The sequence below is a fragment of the Cyprinus carpio genome, chromosome A17 (assembly GCF_018340385.1).
Source record: "Cyprinus carpio isolate SPL01 chromosome A17, ASM1834038v1, whole genome shotgun sequence".
NCBI classification, from domain to species: Eukaryota; Metazoa; Chordata; class Actinopteri; order Cypriniformes; family Cyprinidae; genus Cyprinus; species Cyprinus carpio.
This window is the reverse complement of record NC_056588.1, coordinates 10132663-10154477: the sequence shown is the minus strand read 5'-3', so window position 1 is coordinate 10154477 and position 21815 is coordinate 10132663. Positions and strand designations below refer to the sequence as shown.

The 21815-nt window shown below is 37.5% G+C and overlaps 2 protein-coding genes across 4 annotated transcripts; one reads left to right on the top strand and one right to left on the bottom strand.

Moving 5' to 3' along the window:
• The first annotated feature begins 2302 nt into the window (after positions 1–2302).
• LOC109053001 (TBC1 domain family member 12-like) lies at positions 2303–14356 on the top strand. Of its 2 annotated transcripts, XM_042773966.1 has the most exons (14): positions 2303–3689; positions 4988–5114; positions 7002–7105; positions 9052–9134; positions 9332–9449; positions 9545–9651; positions 9860–9940; positions 10727–10821; positions 10921–10992; positions 11082–11210; positions 11502–11611; positions 12431–12689; positions 13039–13152; positions 13184–14356. In XM_042773966.1, the coding sequence occupies exons 1-13, from the start codon at positions 2581–2583 to the stop codon at positions 13123–13125; spliced, it is 2481 nt and encodes an 826-aa protein (XP_042629900.1). In that variant the 5' UTR covers positions 2303–2580; the 3' UTR covers positions 13126–13152; positions 13184–14356. The 2 variants fall into 2 exon arrangements, with proteins under 2 accessions (XP_042629900.1, XP_042629899.1); XM_042773965.1 differs by having other exon boundaries at positions 13039–14356.
• Positions 14357–15247: 891 nt separating this feature from the next.
• On the bottom strand, positions 15248–21238 carry LOC109071999 (E3 ubiquitin-protein ligase RBBP6-like). Of its 2 annotated transcripts, none has more exons than XM_042773968.1 (8): positions 20900–21238; positions 20319–20464; positions 19422–19932; positions 17873–18464; positions 17333–17409; positions 17143–17239; positions 16299–16417; positions 15248–16194 (listed from the first exon to the last, which is right to left on the bottom strand). In XM_042773968.1, exons 1-8 carry the CDS (start codon positions 21110–21112, stop codon positions 15784–15786), a joined length of 2166 nt encoding a protein of 721 aa, XP_042629902.1. In that variant the 5' UTR covers positions 21113–21238; the 3' UTR covers positions 15248–15783. The 2 variants fall into 2 exon arrangements, with proteins under 2 accessions (XP_042629902.1, XP_018943836.1); XM_019088291.2 differs by having other exon boundaries at positions 17143–17242; positions 20900–21236.
• Positions 21239–21815: the final 577 nt, after the last annotated feature.

The following is a 21815-nucleotide window of genomic DNA, read 5'->3' as shown; positions in this document are numbered from 1 at the left end:
GAAACCATCCATAAAAACAAATTGACTGCAACCCATTAAATATGACCTAACCAATCTAAGACAGTCCCAGATACACTAAAGACAGTTTCCAGTTGATTAAGTAAAAGCATGTGGTCAACAGTGTCGAAGGCTGAACTAAGATTAAGATGAGAATAGAGAGAGCGCCAGAATCAGAAGCTAACAGTAAGTCATTAACAACTTTAAAAAAAGCTTCATCACTGCTCAGCATCCTAAAAAAACAATAAAGAAGCTCAAAAAAAATATTAAATGGTTGTGTAATTGAGACGAAACAACACCCTCTAAAATGTAAAAAATAAATGGAAAATGAGAAATTGGACGAAAGTTACTCAGATTGTTCGAATCACTATTTTGCTTTTTTTTTTAATATGGGAGTGACAGCAGCAGTTTTAAGTGCTGCTGGCACAACAATGGTGGCCAATGAGTCATTTATTATTGTAAGAACAACAGGGCACAAGTAACCAAAACAGAAATTTGAATGAACTAGAAGACAGGGGATCAAGTATGCAAGTGGAAGCTTTCATACGAGATACCTGTGCACAAAGACACTCAGAGGTGACTAAGGAAATATAAGAGAAAGGTGTACCGGAAAACTTGATAGTTTAACTGTAGAAACATGAGGCCTAAAAGAACTAAGAATATCTTTGCGAATGTTATCAATTTTTAAGATGAAGAATTTAAGAAAATCTTTGCATGTCTGAACTGAGACAGTTAGAGTATTCGCACCATTTACTTTCAATGGACTGTTAATAATATCAAAAAACCGACAAGAATAATGTCGAAAATAATCAAAAAAAAAATAAAAAAACTAACACCTTCCATTTCCCATTTATACTTTACAAAACACCAAACACATGCTTGAATCTTGATAAAAAAAAAATGACAAACCAGAACCATGCCATTTACGCTCCAGTTTGTGACATTCCACCTTCTTTGAACGCAAATTATCGTTACACCAGGGAGCTGTATGTATGAAAGAGACATTGCGTGTTTTAATAGGTGCAAACATGGCCAAATTGACAGCAAAAGCATAATTAAGTCAAATAATTTTATGCTCAGAAGGGACAGAAGACAAATCATTCAGGCATGCATTGATCGAATTAGCAAAAGCCACAGGGTCAATCGATTGTCATTTACGGAAAGAGACAGTATGTGCAACAGGCACACAGAATATGGTTCCTAGAAATGAAAAAGGATGACTGAAGGATCAGAGAGTCCAACATCTACAGTAGATAGATTTGACACAAAAGCATAATTTGCCATAACTAAATCTAGTGTATGACAATGTGCAGGAACATTTACAAATTGTGTAAAGTTAGAACAGTCCAGCAGAGAAAAAAAGTCCTTGGCCAGACCACAGTCTTTCTGATCAACATGTAGCCTATGTTAAGATCACCAAGAATCAGAATTTTTGGTAAAAGGGAAGTCACAGAGTCCAAAACCTACTGGAGTATAAGTTGGTTAAAAAGCATCGTTTGTCCACGATGATATCCGACAAAAGTGAAGCCTTATTGTTCTCAGAACAAGCATTAAATAATGCAGCGTTTAGAGGGTTTGATCATGGTCCCGCAGCACACTCCAGACAGGGCAGTGTTATTAAGTTACCAAGGTCTACACCAGTATGATATAGTCTTGGGATCTATTGTGATGATATAGTCTTTTTTTTTTAAGTATATGTGGATACTAGGAACTTCAGATTAGTGAAATTCCAAACATACATAAAGCGTTTAACAATTGTAAAACCTAATAGCTACTGCAGATGTTTAGCTTTGAAATTGATTGATTTATTCTTGTTACAGAGCCCTAAACCCATAAGGCTTGAGTAATGCCGCCCTCTAGTGGTCATTTTGACTTTTGATAGCTAGATAGATGTTTATTTCGTTGTCTATTTTTGTCAATTTTATTATTAATTATCAATTTTGCATTTCAGTTTTAATTATTTTAGTACATCAAATTAAACTAAAGTTAAATTCCATAAAAATGTGAAATGTTGCTCTGGCAACTAACTAAAATAAAATTATTGTTTAATATTTTATTTCATGTAACTTTTTATGGTTTGATCTAAACGTTATAGAAATAAAAATCACATAATGGAATACGAATAATTGGCATAGATAATTATAATTTTTTTTAATTTATTCTTTTTATGTTGACTTAATATAAAACTCCAGTTTCGGTTCACGAAATTATTGACTGTTTGGGTGCTGCTATGTGAATGTAGAGTGTCCTGCAGTTGCTCCAACTGTCCGGTGGATGTCGCGATAACTCCTGGAAATCCCATTTCCAATCTTTTGCTTGGAAGAGACACGCCGACACCACATTCAAAATGGCCTCTATTAGCGACTGCGCTGGACGTGGATCAAAATGTGCATAAACAACACCGAACCGCTGCTTTACTCTCCATCCTTAACGCTACAGGCTTCGGAAGTGCGATTTCATGAATGTACTGGACTGGCAGAATCGGCGGGGTACATAAGATGAGAGCTTGTTTTGCAGACAGCCCAGTCGAACCGGGGCGCCGCCGCTGCAGCAAGGCTTCATCTGCCTTTCTGAACCACCGAAATGGAAAGAGCAGAGGATGCTGCTGATGAGCCGGGACTCGCACCGCCCGTCGATGTCAACGACAACCGGGAGGAGTACAAAGCACGCGTTTGCGGTTCAGACCCCGAAAGAACACGGGAGGGTTCTGTTTACAGTTCGGCATATGCGAATCCGGACGGTGCTGGACTGCCCTCTCTCTCCCCGGTGGTGGTGGGGTACAGGGCCGGAGTATTAAACGGGTTTCCCGGAAAGCTGGAGGTGGATATGGTGTGTGCGAATGGAGAAGGAGGAGAGGGGGCAACCCGGCCTCGCCCGGATCGGGTTATAGGGACTTCCGAAGTCGAGTGCTGGAATAAATCCGACAGAAACTATTTAAATTCACAACTGAAGTCTGCCGTGTCATTTATGGGTATAAACTCGCCGGATATGAAGATGCCTAATGGAGATGTTACCCATGAGCACATGGATCTTGAGCAGACTCATTTAAGGTGTTTGGATTATGCAGAAGGATTCAACAGGAAGGTGCCTGCTTTAGACAAAGGTGTGAAAGTGGGTAATGGGGGGTTGTTGATTGTAAACAGTTATGACACCCTGTCTCAAGTCCCCTTTAGAGCAGTGGGTGGCCTTCCTGCTCCAGAAAGCCGTGTCTTTGTTCATCGAAGCAACAGTGTCCTCTCCACGGGGAGGTCATGTGAAAGGATCAGTCGTGCCAGTGCTGAGAACTCAGAGGAGGCCCAGCCCTGTGACCCGGATCCCGCGAACACCCTGTCAGACCTCAGTGCCAAGCTGTCCTTTTCTCCCCTGGCAGAAAACACCAGCGATTACACAGAGACAGACCCGAGCCCAGAGGAGGATTTCAGTGAATCGGGCCCTCCTCCCCTCAGGCCCCAGAACCTCCGGACTAACTCTGGTCACACAGTCTCCCTCAGCTGTGATGCCACTCCTCTGAGCCCCGGGGATGATGGGTATTTTGGAGCAGAGGGCGGTGTGGATGAATGTCTCAGCTCTGTGAAAGCATTCGAGGGCGGCCGGCGGAAGAGCGCTCCAGACCGGGTCGCTGCTGACTCTGATGCCTCATATGACCAGACGCTTGGCACTAAGAGACACGGCATTGCTGAGTTCCTGACCAGGTAGAGAAAGTTGTGTGCAAGTCTCTTGAGTTGCAGTGAACCTCATTTTGATATTTCAACCCTCTACGCACAACTTGGCAATATAATCACCATTGGCTAGTAAAAAATTTTTGTTTACCCACCAGACTGATACACACACACACATACATATATATACGATTCCACCAAATCAGTTTATGATAATTATGATAATTTAGCACTATTTATAACAGGTGCTTTGACTGCGACTCACTTGTGGCTTCTTTCTTCATACACATGCTTCACAGAAGGTCTGAAGTGTGCTGTTTACTTTGAACACACTCTTTGTGTTATGTTTTCAGATGTTGGATGAAGAGAAGCTGCTTTGCTTTATCAAAGTCAAATACAGTTTAAAATAACGTTTTGTCATCTCAGTCTTACATGGAGACAAAATTTAGCATCAGAACCAAACCACATGGTATCAGACTGACTACATATCTGATTTATTTCCATTATGTTTGGGTTTAAATCGCCTTATTGCACCAGTAATGCAATACCAGAGTTCAGAGGTAGTCCTCTTCCCAGGAGCTTTGGTGTCTACAAAGACCATCATAGACTTTTAGCCTGGAAAAAACTCACTCACTCACTCACCCACCCACACACGCACACACACAGAGGAATTTTAATGTCAGCTTTTATGAGTTGGGCTTCATGGTGTTCTGCTGCTGAGACTTTGTTTCTGCTCACCCTGTATCTTCAGTTCCTTTTTTTTTACAGGAACAAACTTCTCCTTTCCAGCTGTACTATAACATATCTTCCTTTGTCACACTTTCTTTTTGTCTGTCTCCCTCACTATTGTGTCTGTCATCCTATCCGTCTCTCTCAGGACAGAATTGACCTGCCTCACTGTCTTTATTGTGTAATTAAGACTGCATTATATTGATTGTCCCATCAGAAAGCATGTTCAGAGATTTAATGAGCTTATCTCCACAGCAAGGTCTGCTCATTATCTGTGTGTTTTTGTAAAGGGCATCTGTGACTGTGACTTCAGGCTTTATTTGCAGGATGCTGGTGCTGCTGTATCACCACAAGCACTATGAAATCCCTGTATTAAGCGCATTAAATCCTAAGACCTGAGCTGTCCATGATCTTAATTCCCTATGGTCATAGTCTGAACTTAAGTTTAGTGGTTGTCATATTTTGGCCTCTTAATTCACAGGCTATGAGGACTTAATTAACTCTTTGGGAATCTCTCTCTTTTATTCTTATAAAATTATGTGGCATGTGTTTTTGAATAGTCACTCTTTGGGTCTCTCTTCCTGTCTTTTCTGTTTTTAAAGGAGTTTGTTTTCCTGGAAGCCCAAAGAGTCAAAGGCCGCAGCATCTCACAGTGCTCCAGGATGGAAGCTGTTTGGGAAAATTCCACTGCGGGACAACCCTCTGAAAAACTCTACAACCATACAACAGGTAAGGTTTAAAGGAATGACATTTCCCAAATTTTGCATTATTTTTATTTACTCACTCTCATGTTTCAAATCTGTCTGATTTGCTTTTCTGTGGAACATGAAGTATATTAGCCTTTTTAAAAAGTATCAGTCAGTATGGGATATTTTTAATTTTTCATGCTTATTTACATCATAACATTATGATGTTGTGATGCCTAAATTGACATTTTAGAAGTAGAGTAAAATCAAATAAAAACAGTTATATTGTGAAATATTAGTAAAATTTAAAACAACTGTTTTCTGTTTTAATCTATTTTAAAAAAAAAACATTTTCAGAAATCATACTAATATGCTCAAAAACATTTCTTATTATTATGAATGTTGAAAGTAGTTTAATATTTTACTTCTACTTAATATTTTTGTGGAAACCATAATATATTTGTTTTCAGGATTCTTTGTTCCATAGAGAGTTCAAAAGAACAGAATATATTTGAAATACATTTTTCTGTACCATTATGAATGTCTTAACGGACACTTTACTGTGTTGATCATTATACTGCATTCTTGATAAATTATTTATTTGGCCCCAATCCTAAATATATTTATTGCACACACACACACACACACACACACACACACACACATATATATATATAAATATATATCAATAAATAATAAAATTGGAAAAAATATATATATATATATATATATATATATATATATATATATATATATATATATATATGTATGTATGTATATATATATATATGTATGTATGTATGTATGTATGTATATATATAAAAATGGACATACTTTTCCTATTTGGGTGAATATATTTTTAAAGAGTATATAACCCAAGAAACAGTAGTGTTGTTTCCATGACCAGAAACACGGAAGTTCATACCCTTATTTGTGCAGAGAAAAGATAGCAAAGCATTATTTGCTGAAGAGGGCTAGGGAGAGAGCGAGAAAGCAAAGAGAAAGAGGAGGAAGAAAAACCAAGAGAGACAGAGTCTGTGAAATAAAGAAGGATTGAGATTACTGCTGGAAACTCTGCGTAATTTTGTGTCAGCCAGGAGAGACAAGTGTGTGTGTGGGGCAAGCGTGGGCATTGTGTGTGTGTGTGTGTGTGTGTGTGTGTGTGTGTGTGTGTGTGTGTGTGTGCGCAGCTGTCTTTACTCCTTCAGTAAGGGATGACTGAGCCGGAGTTGTTTTCAGCTCTGGATTTGTGCTTAATTCCCCCTCCACACTCTGCAGGTGTCTCTCTGTATTCCAGTGAGAGAGAGACCTCTGATAAACTTGCACACGGAGGCTTCAGATCCTCCTCTTCTTAAAGAAATGTTGTTTCTTAACTTAAGTGTATCAAAAGTACATATAACATCTAAACATTGAGTTAACAGAATTCTTACTGACCTTGTCTGTGTATTTATGTCCTTTAACCTTTTAACATCATGGCCATGTAATGTCTTTCAACAGCATGGTTAACTAAAGCTAGTAATACTTCACATAAAGTGTGCAAGGATGCCCTTTTTTGTTTTTGTTTTGCAAAGTCTGACTAACAGACCTAAATAATGAGTTTGTGGCTTTGTCCAGTATGTATACACATAAATTGAACCACAGCCTTGGTGTTTGTGCCATTACTCTGTGAATGTAAATGTTTTATTTCTCTGGTTGACCTGTATTGGAGTCATGCTGTTTGTGGTGCAGCTATAATATGGGTTAACATCAAGGCCATTGCCTTTGGGTCTTTCACTCATAGCATGTGGGAATCTCATGACAGAATTCATCCTCCCTTCATGGATATGTGTGGCAGCTGAGAAACTGTAGACACAGATCTGCTGGTATCTCATAATGACTATTGTGACTATAATGACTTTTTAATAATGATTATAATGACTTTTTTTTGAAGGAGTATGAGTCAGGACCATCCCCTCACCCTCAGCCAATGAGACGCAAGAATCTGGAGTTTGAGCCTTTGTCCACCACTGCCCTCATTCTGGAAGACAGACCTCCGTAAGTGTGAAACATGAACTACAGGTCCCATAATGCACTGCTTCAAGTGCTGCAAGCTTCCATTTAATCAAATATTACCCAAATTCCCTGGGCACTGCTGGTGAAACACAAGCCGTCATGCCAAATGTGTGCATATAAACCTGAAGAGCAGGTTTTGTGACAAAATTCTCACAATTTGTAGCAGAACAGTATGTTCTTTGCTTAGTTGTTAATTGAAAACTGGCTTTTTGTATAGTTAGTGTTGGACTCTAGTGGTAGATTTCACACATGAATGAGATTGGTTGTAATTTTGGAGTTTGTGGATTGAAACTAGCTAAAAAGTAGTGACTTTGCATTCCGGATGATATGCTCACATAGCGGGAATGATTCTGATGTACCACATATTCAGGATTGAGGAGCCAAATGTAATAATTTAAGAATTAACAATTGAAGCTCAGGGGAGCTTCAAAGTTTTCTACTTAAAACGTTAACAAGCGTTTTGAGTAATGTATCAAAGACATATCTGTTTATACCTTGAAAGCAATGTTAATCAGAATGCACTCAAAACTCCAGTTCCGAGTTACGCAAGCTAATGAATCCTCTCATTATTACAAAGTGTAGACGGGGTGTAAATAAGAGATTCATTGTGCAGTGTAGAGAGCTTCATTGATTAAAATGGAATTTTCTGACAGCTTTTAATGATTAAGGGAGTTTGCAAATGTGATATTGATTTAATACAACAGTTCAATAAACAAGAAGTCAATATTAATTCACTTTCATTGTCTGACTATAACACTGTTGCCTTTTTATTGCTCTTATTTCGTCAACGAAATGTTTCGTTTATGAAGGAACTGCATTTTTAAATGAATATAGTGAGTCAATGATTCAGCTACCCATTCATAAAGAGAGTCATGTGCTTCATTCCTGAATGAATCAGCCATTTGAACAATTCTATTGATGATTTGGAGATAAAAGCAGTGACTTGTCGCCACCTACTGGCAGTTTTAATTTCATCTTTAAAATAATTGATCATTATTCATTGTTAATTATAGTTATCATTTCAGTTATTTAAATCATTTAATATTTCTATATTCCAAAATTTTATATTTAAAACATTAATCTTAACATGAATTTCTGAAATTAATTGCGCTCATGCCATCTCTGAGCCTCATTAATCATCTGTAAATATACCTACATGCCACGTTTGTGGTGTTCTGTGCCACATCTGTAGTGCAAATAAATTTTGTTAATACTGATTTGATTTAATTTTATCTGTAAGTTACTCTTCTTATTCTATTGTTTTAATTAGAAATTAAAAAATATAATATAATTTTTTGAATTGGACATAAAATATGGCATACTTTTAATAAAGTTAGAAAAATGCTCCTGTAAATCACTTTAAGGAGTCAAATATCACCTTGTAATGGGAAGGCAAATTTTTTTTATATTGATCAGAACATGCTCCTGAATTTTTTGACTGTGCTTCTAAATTTTTTAAAGTAGGAACACAAGTGCTCCTAAAAAGAAAAGTAAGCATAGAGCCCTGACCATACACTTTTCTTATAATCCATGTCTGTTTTATTCTTTGTATCATTCCTCTGACTTAAGGATTTGGCCTAAATTTAAAACCCAAAAACAACTGACTGGAGTTGTACCAATGAAAACATGGACAAATCCTTTCGTGAAATCTTGAACGTGTTGCAGAAAGTTCTAGTTATTTATAACAGATGGTCAGGTTTTATGTGTAAAGCAGAGATTGTCCCTTGTCTCCTGTTTTTAGCTTCATGCAGCAGATTTGGTTTTGTGATTTCAATTTTCAATAAAATTAAAATTCTATTAAATTTTTTTGATAAAGTTTCACAATATTTTTATTGTATTTTTGATCAAATAAAAGCAGCCTTGGTCAGCAGTAGAGACTTCTTGGTTTTTTGTGTTTATGTTGGTTGAAAGACTTCTTGTATTTTTAGGAACCTGCCAGCTAAATCAGAAGAGGAATCTCAGAGACACCGGCAGGAATACAGTGAGATGGTTGCAGGGGCCAAGAGAAGGGGTGAGGAACATGTGTCTCTTTGTGAAGACATTTATTAGACTGTATTTGCAATGGTAATGACATTTGACACTTGATCTGTTGGCCTCACACAGCTGCCCCTCTCACTCAAACACAAATTGTTGTTGCATTAATGTTGCTGCCTATCCACACACACACACACACACACACACACAAACACTTGGTCTTCTTTTGCTTAGAGATGAAAGAGGCACAGAAGAAAAAACGTCAAATGAAGGAGCGGTACCGACAGGAGGAGAACATCGCCAATTCCATGGTGATCTGGAACACGGAAATCCTGCCTAATTGGGAAAGCATGTAAGTGTCCCATCCATATATCTGTCCATTTTGCACAAAAAGTGGATTTATTCATGCCTTTTAATGTAATGATGTGCTCTGTTGCTATGACAAAGGCGTAACACACGGCGTGTACGAGACCTTTGGTGGCAGGGTGTCCCGCCCAGCATCCGCGGGAAGGTCTGGAGCCTCGCCATCGGGAATGAGCTCAACATCACCCCAGGTAACTATGGCAACTGCTGCACTCCTCACATTTGGTTAGTCTTGATCATCTGTGGCCCTCTGGCTGTGTGTGTCATCAGTCTGACACAAACAAACACAGATGAAGTCCAGATGGAAGTTTGTTGACAAGGAAGCAGCTGTTGCGTTTGTCACAGCAATTGTGTGTGTGTGTGTGTGTTTGTGTGTGTGTGTGTGTGTGTGTGTTTTAGAGCTGTATGAGATCTTCCTGTCCAGAGCCAAAGAGAAGTGGAAAAGCTTCAGTGAGACGAGTTCAGTCAATGAAAATGAAGGTCTGTTTGTTCTTTTTTGCTTTTCACTAACCTGTCTGCAAACTAAACTACATCACAGAATGAAATAACTAAACAGTCCTATCTTTGAAAGTGAAAGTGAAGCCAGACTGAGGTGAATAAGAGTGTGTTTACATTGCCAGTGTATGCTGGTGTCAGGTGCATGGTTTTCATTAAAAGCTGCCTGAATTGCATCACATGATATCAATAAACCAGACACTATCTTTGCTTATCTACTCTGACATGTGATTGGATGATGCCAAGAATATTTACAACATATCCATGATAATTCTGCTCTAAACAAAGTGAATACCATAAAGAATTTAATATGCTCTTTAAGAGCCATTAAAGAAGTATTGCATCCTGTCTTGTCTCATGATTTGCAAGTATCAACTACAAGAGCATTAAGACAATTTTGTTTTAATAACATCTCTGATTTAATAATTTAGTAACAAACATAGAGTTGGTGAGAATTTCTTTAAACCAGTTTAAACGGTTAAGTAAACCAGTCAAAAGTTAATTTGCATCATCATGAATTCTGAAGAATTGTGTGACACCGAAGACCGCTGCAAGAATAAATTACATTTTAAACTATATTAAAATAGAAAAAGATATTTTAAATTGTAAAAATATTTCACTAGGTTTTTTATTGTATCAAACAAATGCAGGCTTGGTGAGAATAAGAGAATTCTTAGAGAATAAGAGGGTGAAAAATATAGATTTTTTTTTTTTAGCTCTGTCAACCAGCTATAGCCTGACTGATGACTTCATCTGGTTTTAATTGATTAGAATGTGGAGTGTCACTGGCAGACAGAGAGTCGAGTCTGGATTTAATCAAGCTGGATATTTCCAGAACTTTCCCCTCTCTCTACATATTCCAGAAGGTAAAAACAAGTGTTTTGGGGCTGAAATTATTATTATTATTGTCTGTATTTATTTTGTTTCCATCATGACTAATTTTTTCCCCTCTCTTTTTCCATCAGGGTGGACCGTATCATGATTTATTGCACAGTGTGTTGGGGGCGTATACCTGTTACAGACCAGATGTCGGCTATGTAAGTACCATTGTGGATGACATGAATGAATCATCCCGGTTCAGGGATGTCCTTCATTGAGTATTTGACATGTATGTGGCATGTTTTAGGTTCAGGGGATGTCCTTCATTGCTGCTGTTCTAATTCTGAATTTGGAGGAAGCCGATGCCTTCATTGCCTTTGCCAACCTCCTTAACAAACCATGCCAGATGGCCTTCTTCAGAGTGGACCATGACCTGGTACACACATCAAACATATTTGTAGTAGACCTGCTACAGCACCTACATTTGCTCTTAATATAGATGGAGTGTTGTGTCTGCGTTTGCAGTCAGCATTTGTTCCAACCATCTGTTGACCCACTTTTAGAGATTTCATTTGCCAGACAGAGTAAAAAAACTCTGAACCAAGAACTCCCAAAAGTCACAATCTGCTGACGAACATTCCTTTTATTTTACACACTCGATGTTGTGCTTTTGATCATGCTTGAGTTGTGCTCTATACTTAAGTGATACTTTTGTTTTTCTCCCAAGATGCTGAAGTATTTTGCAGCATTTGAGGTGTTTTTTGAGGAGAACCTTCCCAAACTATTCCAGCACTTTCAGAACAACAGCTTGACGCCTGATTTTTACCTCATAGACTGGTAAATCTGCTCTTAAAATCTCTCTTCCTGTTGTTTGTTCGTTCCTCTCCTCTCTGTATTTCTTTTCCTTTTTTTGAAATCAGAAAGGAGAGATACACACGTAGTTTTCCTGCAGTAGCTCTTTATTGCCCCCTAGGGCTGCTTTCATGCCCTCTCCTGTGAGGGGAAATTCATTCATAGTTCTCTTAAATAAAGGAAACTTTAGGCACGTTTAGTGTGGCTGAATCTAATTTATAGTGTTGGGAAACAAGAACTGGATCCGTTTAATAATTTTAATACTGGAAACAACCAGACAAGTGCAGTCTGATTCCCAAACGAATGACTCTGATGCCACATGATTCTTTATAAAGCATTTTAATATGCGAGATACTATCCTTCTGAATTTATCGAAATGTTTTGATGCTTAATATTTTTATGGAAATGGTGATACTTTTTTTTTTTTTCAGGATTCTTTGATGAATAGAAATTTCAAAAGAATCTTTTGAGACAAAAATCTTTTGATCAATATAATGTGCCCTTTCTAAAAGTATAGATTCTCTTTCAAACAATTTTGAACTGTGGTTTACTAGATTACATGTTTGCTGCCTCTAAAAAGACTTTATTCATTTTCATGTGAATTTCCTTTTTCAAAATTTAATATCTTATTAATAGATATTTTCATATTTTATTTTTCAATACTGAGAATGGAATTGTTAATGGAACCTTTTAATAATTGTTAAATTCCTTACAGTTCCCATCTGCAAAAACACAGAGCATCTGAGCATTTGTACCACTTCAAGCAGAATTCTCTCTTACCACTTTTATCTGTCCTGCTCTCAGGATCTTCACTCTGTACAGCAAGTCGTTACCGCTGGATGTGGCATGTCGTGTTTGGGATGTGTTTTGCCGAGATGGAGAGGAGGCGTTATTCCGAACAGGACTGGGAATTCTGAGACTGTACCAGGATGTTCTACTGCAGATGGATTTCATTCACAGTGCACAGTTCCTTTCCCGGCTGCCTGAAAACACTCCTGCACACGCTCTTTTCTCCTGCATCGCAAACACACAGATGATCAGTAACAACCGCCGGTGGAACCAGGTGAGAAATACTTACATTTACATTTTTATTAGTGGCAATGAAAGTGGAAATGATGTAATAGACGGTTTATTTTTAATTCTTAAATATAAATATTGAGATTTATTTCCCTTTTAATTTTAAGCATTGTAATTCATATATATTTATATATATATATATGATGGTTTGGTCAATCATAAACCAATAAAATCAATTGATAAAGGCATGTTAAAAAGTATCCAAGCCAGTTTTAATGTGATCTTTGTACAACAAAAAGAAAATGCCTGATTTAATCAAAATGAAAGACATATATAAAACAGTATAAAGTTACAGAAACTTCAATGGGCTTCTTCTCTTTTTTTTCCTCCTGCAGGTCTTTTCTGCTTTGATGAAAGATGGACTCAAAGAAACTGACAAAAGCAGCAGCAGCAGCAACAACAGTCCTGCCTTAAGAAGCTAACAGCTGAATCTCTCCCAGAGGAAGTGATGATGTTTCTGAGACTCTGAAGAGATGCCAGTCATCACTCAGCACTTTGACCCGAACGTCTGCGGGACAGCTCTGGCTCAGCCCTGATGTGCTGAATGTCCTGTTTGAAGTATCTCCTAATGAACCTGTGTCCTGTTGAAGGGATATTACTTCACTTGCACTCGCAAGCCCGTTTATGCGTGTGTTTGTGTAAGAATGAGCCTGAGAATAAGAGAAATGTGAGTCAGGTGACTATATAATGTGCCAACTTTGTCAATGTTACTTTTGTAATGTTGTGACTATAAGCGTTTACACACACATATACACGTATACATATACATACATACATATATACATACAGAGGTCAATGCCACATTATTTGAACACTCCTTTGGTTGATGTGAACCAGATGAAGGCCCTCTGTTATATGCACGCACACACACTATAACCTGCAGTAGCCTTTCATTAGCACATACCAAATCTGTCGTTAATGTGTTTGTTACACTATGTCTGTCCATTTATCTGAATTCAACCTGTTTGCTAAAATATTTGCCTCTGACAGCAAGCATAGAGCCATTCAACTCTGCAACCATCCTCAGTATGTCCCAAAAACACACAGATGTAGAGCCAAAGTTAATAGAATAGCATATAACAATCTTTATAAACAGGTGCTGTCGGATATTAGCACTTCAGATTTTGTGCTTCACTTCACAAAATAATTGACTATATTAATTTAAATAATAGGTTTGAACACACTTATATAACAGATGTACACGCATTAACCAACCAGCAGCAAACAAGAGCTCAGCTTTTAGTTTGTGCACCTTCTACTACACTCCAAACGAATGGACCTTCATATTTCCAGATTTTTTTCAGTTATTTAATGTCTGTTTTTATTATTATTATTATTATTTAAGGATTATTTCTCTTGCTTTTTTCCTTTTTTAATCTTCACTGTTTCTTATGTAAGTTAATGTACATTCCTGGTGTGAGGGCTCTAGTGTAGATGTGGAAAAATCCCAGTATTGGAGACCTGCTGTAAAATTGAATGTTGCTTAGAAGTTTATCAGAAAGTACAAACCAGACATGGGGTCAGCATGCCTTTGAAGAGTGCCAATTGCAGATCATTGGAAAATGTATTTTAAAATGTACTGCTTGATGAGTGGTTTCCACTCTGCCCCAAGTCATTGTTTTTAAACATTAAATGTAATGAAATACTGCTTAAGAAAAAGGCAAATTCTCTTATTAGCTCTTTACAGAATTAGGGTCTGTTCCCACAGAAGGCATTTTTGCATTCCACTGCACTGCTTTCTCATTGTCATTCACTGTAAACTTGTACTAGACAAATGTCTTTTCATGTTTTGCATCTTTTGCTTTTAACGAATGAGACAGCATTTTCAAAGTGTTAAAGGAATAGTTCACCCAAAAATGAAGAAATTTTTGCCTTCACTTAGGCCATTCAAGATGCAGATGAGTTTGTTTCCTCATTGGAAGAGCTTTACATCACTTGCTCACCGATGGCTCCTCTGCAGTAATGGATGCCATCAAAATGAGTCAAAACAGCTGATAAAAACATTACAATAATCCACAAGTCAATAAGTCCATTAACAAGCTGTGTTTGTAAGAAGCAAATCCATCAAGGTCTTCACAAGAGGTTAATTGATGGACTGGAGTCATGTGGAGTACTTGTGGATACTCACTGTGTGATTGGTCCTTTAAAGAGAACTAAACACAGCATTTATTTATTGCAACTATGCTGTTATAAATGCATTCCAATGTTAGAGAACAAAGGTGATTTTCATTTGTCTGGAGTGTGATAGTGACACTGAAAGACCCCGTGCTTGGCAAATGCATTTTTATTTTTTATCCCTTTTATAAAGTTAGCCTTTAGTTAAAGCCACCGCCATGGGCTGTGATTTGTTATTTGCTGTTATTAGTAAGTGGTATTAAGGGAAGGGTAGGTTTTTCTAGATAACATTTTGTAAGACAGATGATGGTATAGAGAGTCAAAAAACTAATTTAAATGGATGTATCAGCTAAAAAATTTTTTTTTTAACAGCTTGGAGCACAGTAGCTTATAGTTAGTCATAAAGACACAAAAACTACACGGAGACAATTAACCATGAAAATATAATAAACAGACAAAAGGTCTAATTTATTTAACCAACCAGGCATTAACATGAGGGTTATAAAGCAAACGGAAACCACTGACCACCAATCTCTAATCCAAAAACCTTTTATTACTGCATAAACCTTTTCAATCCTACTATGAATGTTTGAATTTTTCAGAGCAAGAACGCTGCAACATGTTTGGTTTGTGAAATACTGTTCAAAGGGCAAGGACAAATGGGACAAACTTCAGGTTAGGCTGGATATACGACCAGAATGTCTGCACAATTCTCATTTCCGGAGTTTTATGTTTTAAATCTCTGGTTGATCACATTTAAATGTAACATGCTAAAAGTGTCTCTATATAAGTGAAGAGTCCCTGTACTACACTGTATGCGACTGGAGTGTCATCTACAGGATGCATAATAACATTTACATCATGTTTAGGCCTTCAACCAGAGAAGACTCACCAGTGGCTGCTGATTGAAATGTAGTGCAGCTACAAAAGCCCAAACACAGCTGATGCTTTTAGAAGTAGACTGACTAAGGTGAATCCTTATCACCCTCTGCTTTTTTCTTGTCCTTTTTTTTCTTCTTTTCTTTTTTCTTTATTTTCTTCTCCTTCTTCTTTTTCTTTTTCTCTTTCTCACTCTTTGTTGATTCTGCATCATCATCGTCATCGTTTTTTTCCTTTTCCTCTTTGTATTTGTCTTTAGTCTCATCCTTACTGTCTTTGCCCTCTGGCTCATTTTTGAGTTTGATATCTGTAGAATGAGGGCTTCTTTCGTCTCTGGTGCGCTTGCTGTCAGGACTGCGTTCCCTGTGGTCCTGGTAGACCCGTGAGGACGTCGACCTCTCAGGCCTACTGTGTGCGCTGTCTCGTCTGTGAGATGATGAGTGATGCTGCTCTTCATGTCTCTTAGCATCCCTGTGCTGCTCCTGTGACCCTGTTGTCTGCAAAGACAAGAGAGAAAGCTGATGTTTCTTTCCCACAATTCAGTATTCTGTATTACAGATTAGAGTAAGTGATCCATGGAAAATGGCATTTATCGTGTCACCTTGTTCTTGTCCTTGCGGCTGTGACTTTCTACATGTCTCTCAGCACTATTCAGATCACTGAAGAACTCCTCACAGCGCTGGCAGAAGAAACCCATCACCGGGATCAAATCACCCCCACCTACAATCAAGATACATGTTGATACATAAATACATATTTGCAACAAAACTGTTCAATAATTATTTACATATTTAATGAAATAAAATCAATAAATATTCGTATTGAAAAAAAAACATGGTTCAAGTGAATAAAAAAACTGATGAATTGAACCCAGACAAAACAATATATGGCTAGAATAAATATTTGCATTGAACAAATAACAAAAACAATATCGTTATTGTGGATTATGGTTCAAGTAAAAAATAAATAGCTGAAGTCAACCCAAATAAAAACAAATTAACAGGTTTCATGGTTCAAAGAAGTACAAAATTAATTATTGAACAAATAAAAATGTAATTGATATATGACTCAAGGTTGAAATTAATATTTTTATTGTAAAAAACAAAAAAAACATTTTATGGTTCATGGATGAAAAAGCTGAATGGAACCACAAGATAAACAAGGCTTAAACAGAAACTATACTATTATATGGTTCATAGTTCAAATAATTAGGAAATAAGTAAAGTTGAATTAAACCAAAATAAAATTATCATTACATGATTTAAAAGCATTCTGGGATATTTTAAAGATGTGGATCGTGATAATTACTAATTTTATAATTCATACATAAAATGTAAATATTCTCATTCAGCACTTGCTTTCTAGCGAGGCAGCTGAACTCACTAATAGCATCTTTAAGTAACTTCTTTAGATATGCTGCTCAAGTTGAAGGGCTCATTTAATACCTTCCTGTTTCAGCAGACCCTCCAGTTCCTTCACCAGGTACTCTTTCCTTTTCTTTTGAATCTGTTTCTCTCGTGTGTCTTGCTCCCTCTCACCCATCTTCTAAAAGAGTCAAGGGTGTTCACAGTTAGCATGACATAATACTGAGCTAATAGAGTTGTGATGCCAGACAGATTTCCAGACTCCTCATACCTTCTCCTCACGCTTGGACTCTTGATAAGAATGGCTGCTTCCAGAGCGATTACTCCTACTGTCATCGGTTTTGGATGCTGAAAACAGACACTAAAAGTTGAATGCATTACAAGCACAAGGTTCTTGTGAAGTCTTCTAGGTCTTTTTATCATTTCTTCAAATAGCTGACAAACATCAAGAACAAAACAACAGCTATGATGTAATGCAGGCTCTTAAAATACACTTTCAAGAATCTACTGACACAATTCTGCACCTTAAAAGACCAGTTCATTCAATTTCAACCAATTTGAGATGCTAATTACAGATCATTTCAGCCCGTTTAGCTTTATGCATACTTTATCATTTTTTAAATTTCTGAACTTTTTTGAAAAGACTTTTAAAAAACCTCCCACCGATATGAACAGAATGTTCAATCCTCAAAACTCTGCTAAAGATATTGTAATATTTTCATAATGAATAGTGCTTGGTCTTTATCAAACTTTCAAGTTTCACTTTAGATCAAAGTGACGACTAAAAAGCATAAAGCATGCTGGTTCTGACCTCTGGACAGTGCTTGCAACGCCTCCAGGGCTGGTTTGAGCATCGAGAGCGAGGCTGGAACTCCTTGTTCTTCCTTTTTTTTCTTTAGTCTGGCAGCCATTTTACAGACGTCAGCCATGCCTGGATTCAGGCCGATGGTCCTCAGGAGGGTTCTCACCTTCTCGCATTCCTCTGAAGAGACTTTTGTCGTGCCAGAAGCAGCGGGCTGCTCGCTAGCAGGCACGGCATGCGCTTTGGGTTCCTGGAGACTGAGAGTCTGGTGTTCTTTACTGAGATGATGAACCGGAGACCTCGCAGATCTTGTCTGGGCCAACGGAACCGTCACAGCCTGAGGTTTGGATCGCTCCTCTTCCTCTCCATATAGGAATTTCTCCTCATCTTCTACACTCTGGAATGCAGGCTTGGTTTCAGGCTGCTGGTTGGGTGTGTTCCAGGATAAGATGTTGGAAAAGCTGCCGCTGTCTCCGCCAGCCCTCTCGTGAGGAAGCAGGGAACCGTAGCAGAGTTCAGCAGAGATTTCAGGTTCTGGGTTGTGGAAGCCTCTAACTGCAGACTGATTTGCCAGAAACATTCCCCTTGTGTCATCAGTATTCTGTTTAGAAGACAAGGGAAGAAAATTCACATTACATGTAGAGAAAATGATGGGAGTTTAAATGGTCTGGAAGTCAACGAGACAAAATAAACGGCAATCATAAGAATCGACAACAAAGAAGAAAAAGTCTGTTAAAAATCTAGTATTGTGCTAAGCTCCTAGGTGTACTCTTTGCATTCAAGTTGGTTTAAAGTTCAAATTTACTGACTGTAAAAGTGTCAAGTAAAAGGTATGAATATATTTCACATTGAACACATCTTAATCATTATTTAAAAAACATGTTTAAATATATTTTTGATAGTAAAATGTATTTATTTTACAAATATGAATTTTAAATCACTAATAAGTGTTTTTTTTTTTTAACATTAATAAAGGGTTATGTCAAACCATTCAAGCGATTCAAGAATTTTCAAAAGATCCAAAAATATACATTTTTAGTAAATATTTACTTTATTTTAATTAAAAACCATGCTCAGATTAGATGAATTGCATGTTTATGTTTTTCATTTTTAGCTACATAACACTGAAGTTTTTTATACTTTTTGTTTTTACGATTGGTCATTCCCCAGAGGTTTTCCATTTTGAATGATTTATGGTCAAGATTTCTTGTTTATGCTACCCACAGCCTAAGCTATTTTTCTGTGTATGGAAATTACTTGAAAGCATGGGGGAATGACGTCTGTATGCAATTTCCCGGAAAAAAACATTGTAACAACTACAAAATATTTGTATTATATTATATTGTATTGTTTTACTTTAATATTATTACAGGTTTATCAAAGTGGATTTGTGTAAAAATGGTTTGGAAGGTGGCTTTTTTGGACGGTCTCATTAATAACATTGTTTTCTTTTAAAAAAATAAAAAAATAAATAGCTTTAATAAGCATCATGTCATTGACCATAAACCAAAAAATATAGAAACTCAAACTCAAAACATAACAGGATAGTGTTATGCACCTGGTTTCTAAGGAGGGCATTCTTGACCAAAGGCAGGTGTTTGTCTAGATCTTTGTTCTGTAGGATCTGTCTTAGTCCATGAAATAGATCAGGCATGGCACTACCACCAAGACTTATTCCACTGCTGGTGCTGCTAGAGCCTTCAGCAGTCCCTCTGGAAGACTGTTTTGTCTGGCTGGGACTCGCGCGTGACTGACTCTTACTGTGCGTTCCGCTCTTCCCGTGACTACGACTGCGGCTACGGCTCCTCGCACGACTTTTGCCCCTTGTGCGGCTTTTACCTCGGCTGCGACTACGGCTGCGTGTTCTGCTGCGAGCACGACTCTTTCCACGGCTCCGAGCTTGACTATGACCCCGGCTCCTTCCACGGCTGCGTGGGCGGCTCCTCCCTCTGCTCCGACTCCGCGTTCGGCTTGGATGCTTGTCTCCTGTGCCACTGTCATTTTTATCTCCTGGCAGCTCAATCCGGTCGCTTGCTTCCAGAATTCTGAGAAACTCTTCTGCCTTTTTCCTTTATTGAAACAGAAATGGATTTAGGGTTAATTAACAGTTTTATATGCACACACAAACATACCCACATACAATATTGGTAATAATAATAATAAAGGTTACTTGAGCATTGAATATGCATATCAGAATGATTTCTGAAGGATCATGTGACACTAAAGCCTAGAGTAATAGCTGCTAAAAATTCAGCTTTGCTGTCACAGGAATAAATTACTTAAAAATGATATATATTATAATAGAAGTCGGTTATTTTAATTGATATAATAATTCATGATATTACTGTTTTTACTGTATTTTTAATTAAATAAATACAACCTTGGTGAACCTAAGAGACTTCTTTTAAAAACATTTTAAAAATCTTTATGCATCTCCTTGTTCAGCTCCTGATACCTGACTTCTTGGTTTTGATCATCTAGACTTTGGGTTGACCAGTTTTGTGAAGAGTGACCAAGCTGATGCTGATTTGAAGGTGTGAGCAAAGAGCTGATCAGCGTGGATCCACTTTGGTCCGCCGTGGGGCTGGTGAAGGGTCGGTTCTGCAGGAGAGTACAAGTACAAAAGTCTGAGATCACAATGAAAATCTTCATCGAGATTTCTGTGATTTAAAACCTAGAAAGAATAGTCCTTAAACCCTACATTTTTAAGCAAAGTAGGACAAAGTATTCAAATATTTGCAGGCCACTAATCAATCAAACAAATTAGTGCCATTGTAAATGCATGCTTTATGTAGTTTTAAATGAAGCCAGACATGTCACACTGCTTGAAATTGCCTTTCAATTACCAACAAGCAATACTAGTTTACTATACTTTCATGTATTGCACTGAAAATTCATTTCTTACAATGAATCCAAAGATACTGGATATATACAATACATTAAATGTATCAATATGGCATTTTTATCAGTTGGATGTAGCCAATGCTGCTACAAGAAAATGCTGATTGTGTTTATGACTGGACCGAAAACACGAACCTCGTAAAACGATTCTCTGTTGTAGTTTTCGTTCCCTGTTCCGTACGGACGTCCCGGAGGAGGACCGGGCGGTGGAGCACAGTATCGAGGCCCCGGAGGAACCCCAAAAGGAGGGCAGAACGGCGGAGGTCCAAAAGATGCTGCAGGGTGTCCGAACCCTGACGGGGGTAGCGGCGGCCGGTGATAGTCCGGGTTTGACGTACCTCGGTACATTTTTGTGCGTATATATCTGATCAATATATGTGTACATGCAACGGGTTTATTTTTTCATTCACTCTCTGAGCTCATGTGCGTCAACATGAGTCTGTGCGCAGCCACAGCGCCGCCTGCAGGACTGGAGCCACAGCGCAGTTCACAGAAACGGCTGACCAACCAATGCCAGTTCAAAACTGTTTCTCTAATGTTATTTACGCCAACGCGTAAAGACAAACATATAAATACACAATATTGATGTAACCGTTGAACCGTTTTCTCTATTGTAATTTGGTTCACCTCTTATGGATTGAGGCACACATAGCTGCACAACATGGCTCAGTGAACTAACAGACAATAATTACAACTGCATAAACAAAAGTGTATAATTTCCTTTTTTTTTTTAGAGAGAGAGAGAACAATACAATTATGTATATAGTACGTGATAAAATAAAGGGTGAATTAAAAATACGAAAAAACAAAATGCAAATTAATAACAGAATTTAGTATGTTAAATAAAGGCTTTGTACGGCTTTTTTTTTTTTTAAATATATAGATCCAGTATTCTCATTTATTCATAGCAAATAATAAATTAATACATGAAAACAATATATATAACAATTATGAAAATATTATAAATTAGTTATTAAATAAAACAAATGATTCGCTTTATAATTTAATTCGTAATTATTTGAAATATATTGTATATTTTCTTTAAGATAAT

Bases quoted from the DNA above. Each gene is read 5' to 3' on its own strand.
- LOC109053001 (XM_042773966.1), top strand. From the start codon at position 2,581: ATGGAAAGAGCAGAGGATGCTGCTGATGAGCCGGGACTCGCACCGCCC. The intron at 10,822-10,920 runs GTAAAAACAAGT...TTTTTCCATCAG, and splicing joins CTCTCTACATATTCCAGAAG to GGTGGACCGTATCATGATTT. The intron at 10,993-11,081 runs GTAAGTACCATT...GGCATGTTTTAG, and splicing joins ACAGACCAGATGTCGGCTAT to GTTCAGGGGATGTCCTTCAT.
- LOC109071999 (XM_019088291.2), bottom strand. From the start codon at position 21,112: ATGTACCGAGGTACGTCAAACCCGGACTATCACCGGCCGCCGCTACCC. The intron at 19,933-20,318 runs GTATCAGGAGCT...GTTTCAATAAAG, and splicing joins GATCAAAACCAAGAAGTCAG to GAAAAAGGCAGAAGAGTTTC. The intron at 17,410-17,872 runs GTCAGAACCAGC...GTCTGTTTTCAG, and splicing joins GTTGCAAGCACTGTCCAGAG to CATCCAAAACCGATGACAGT.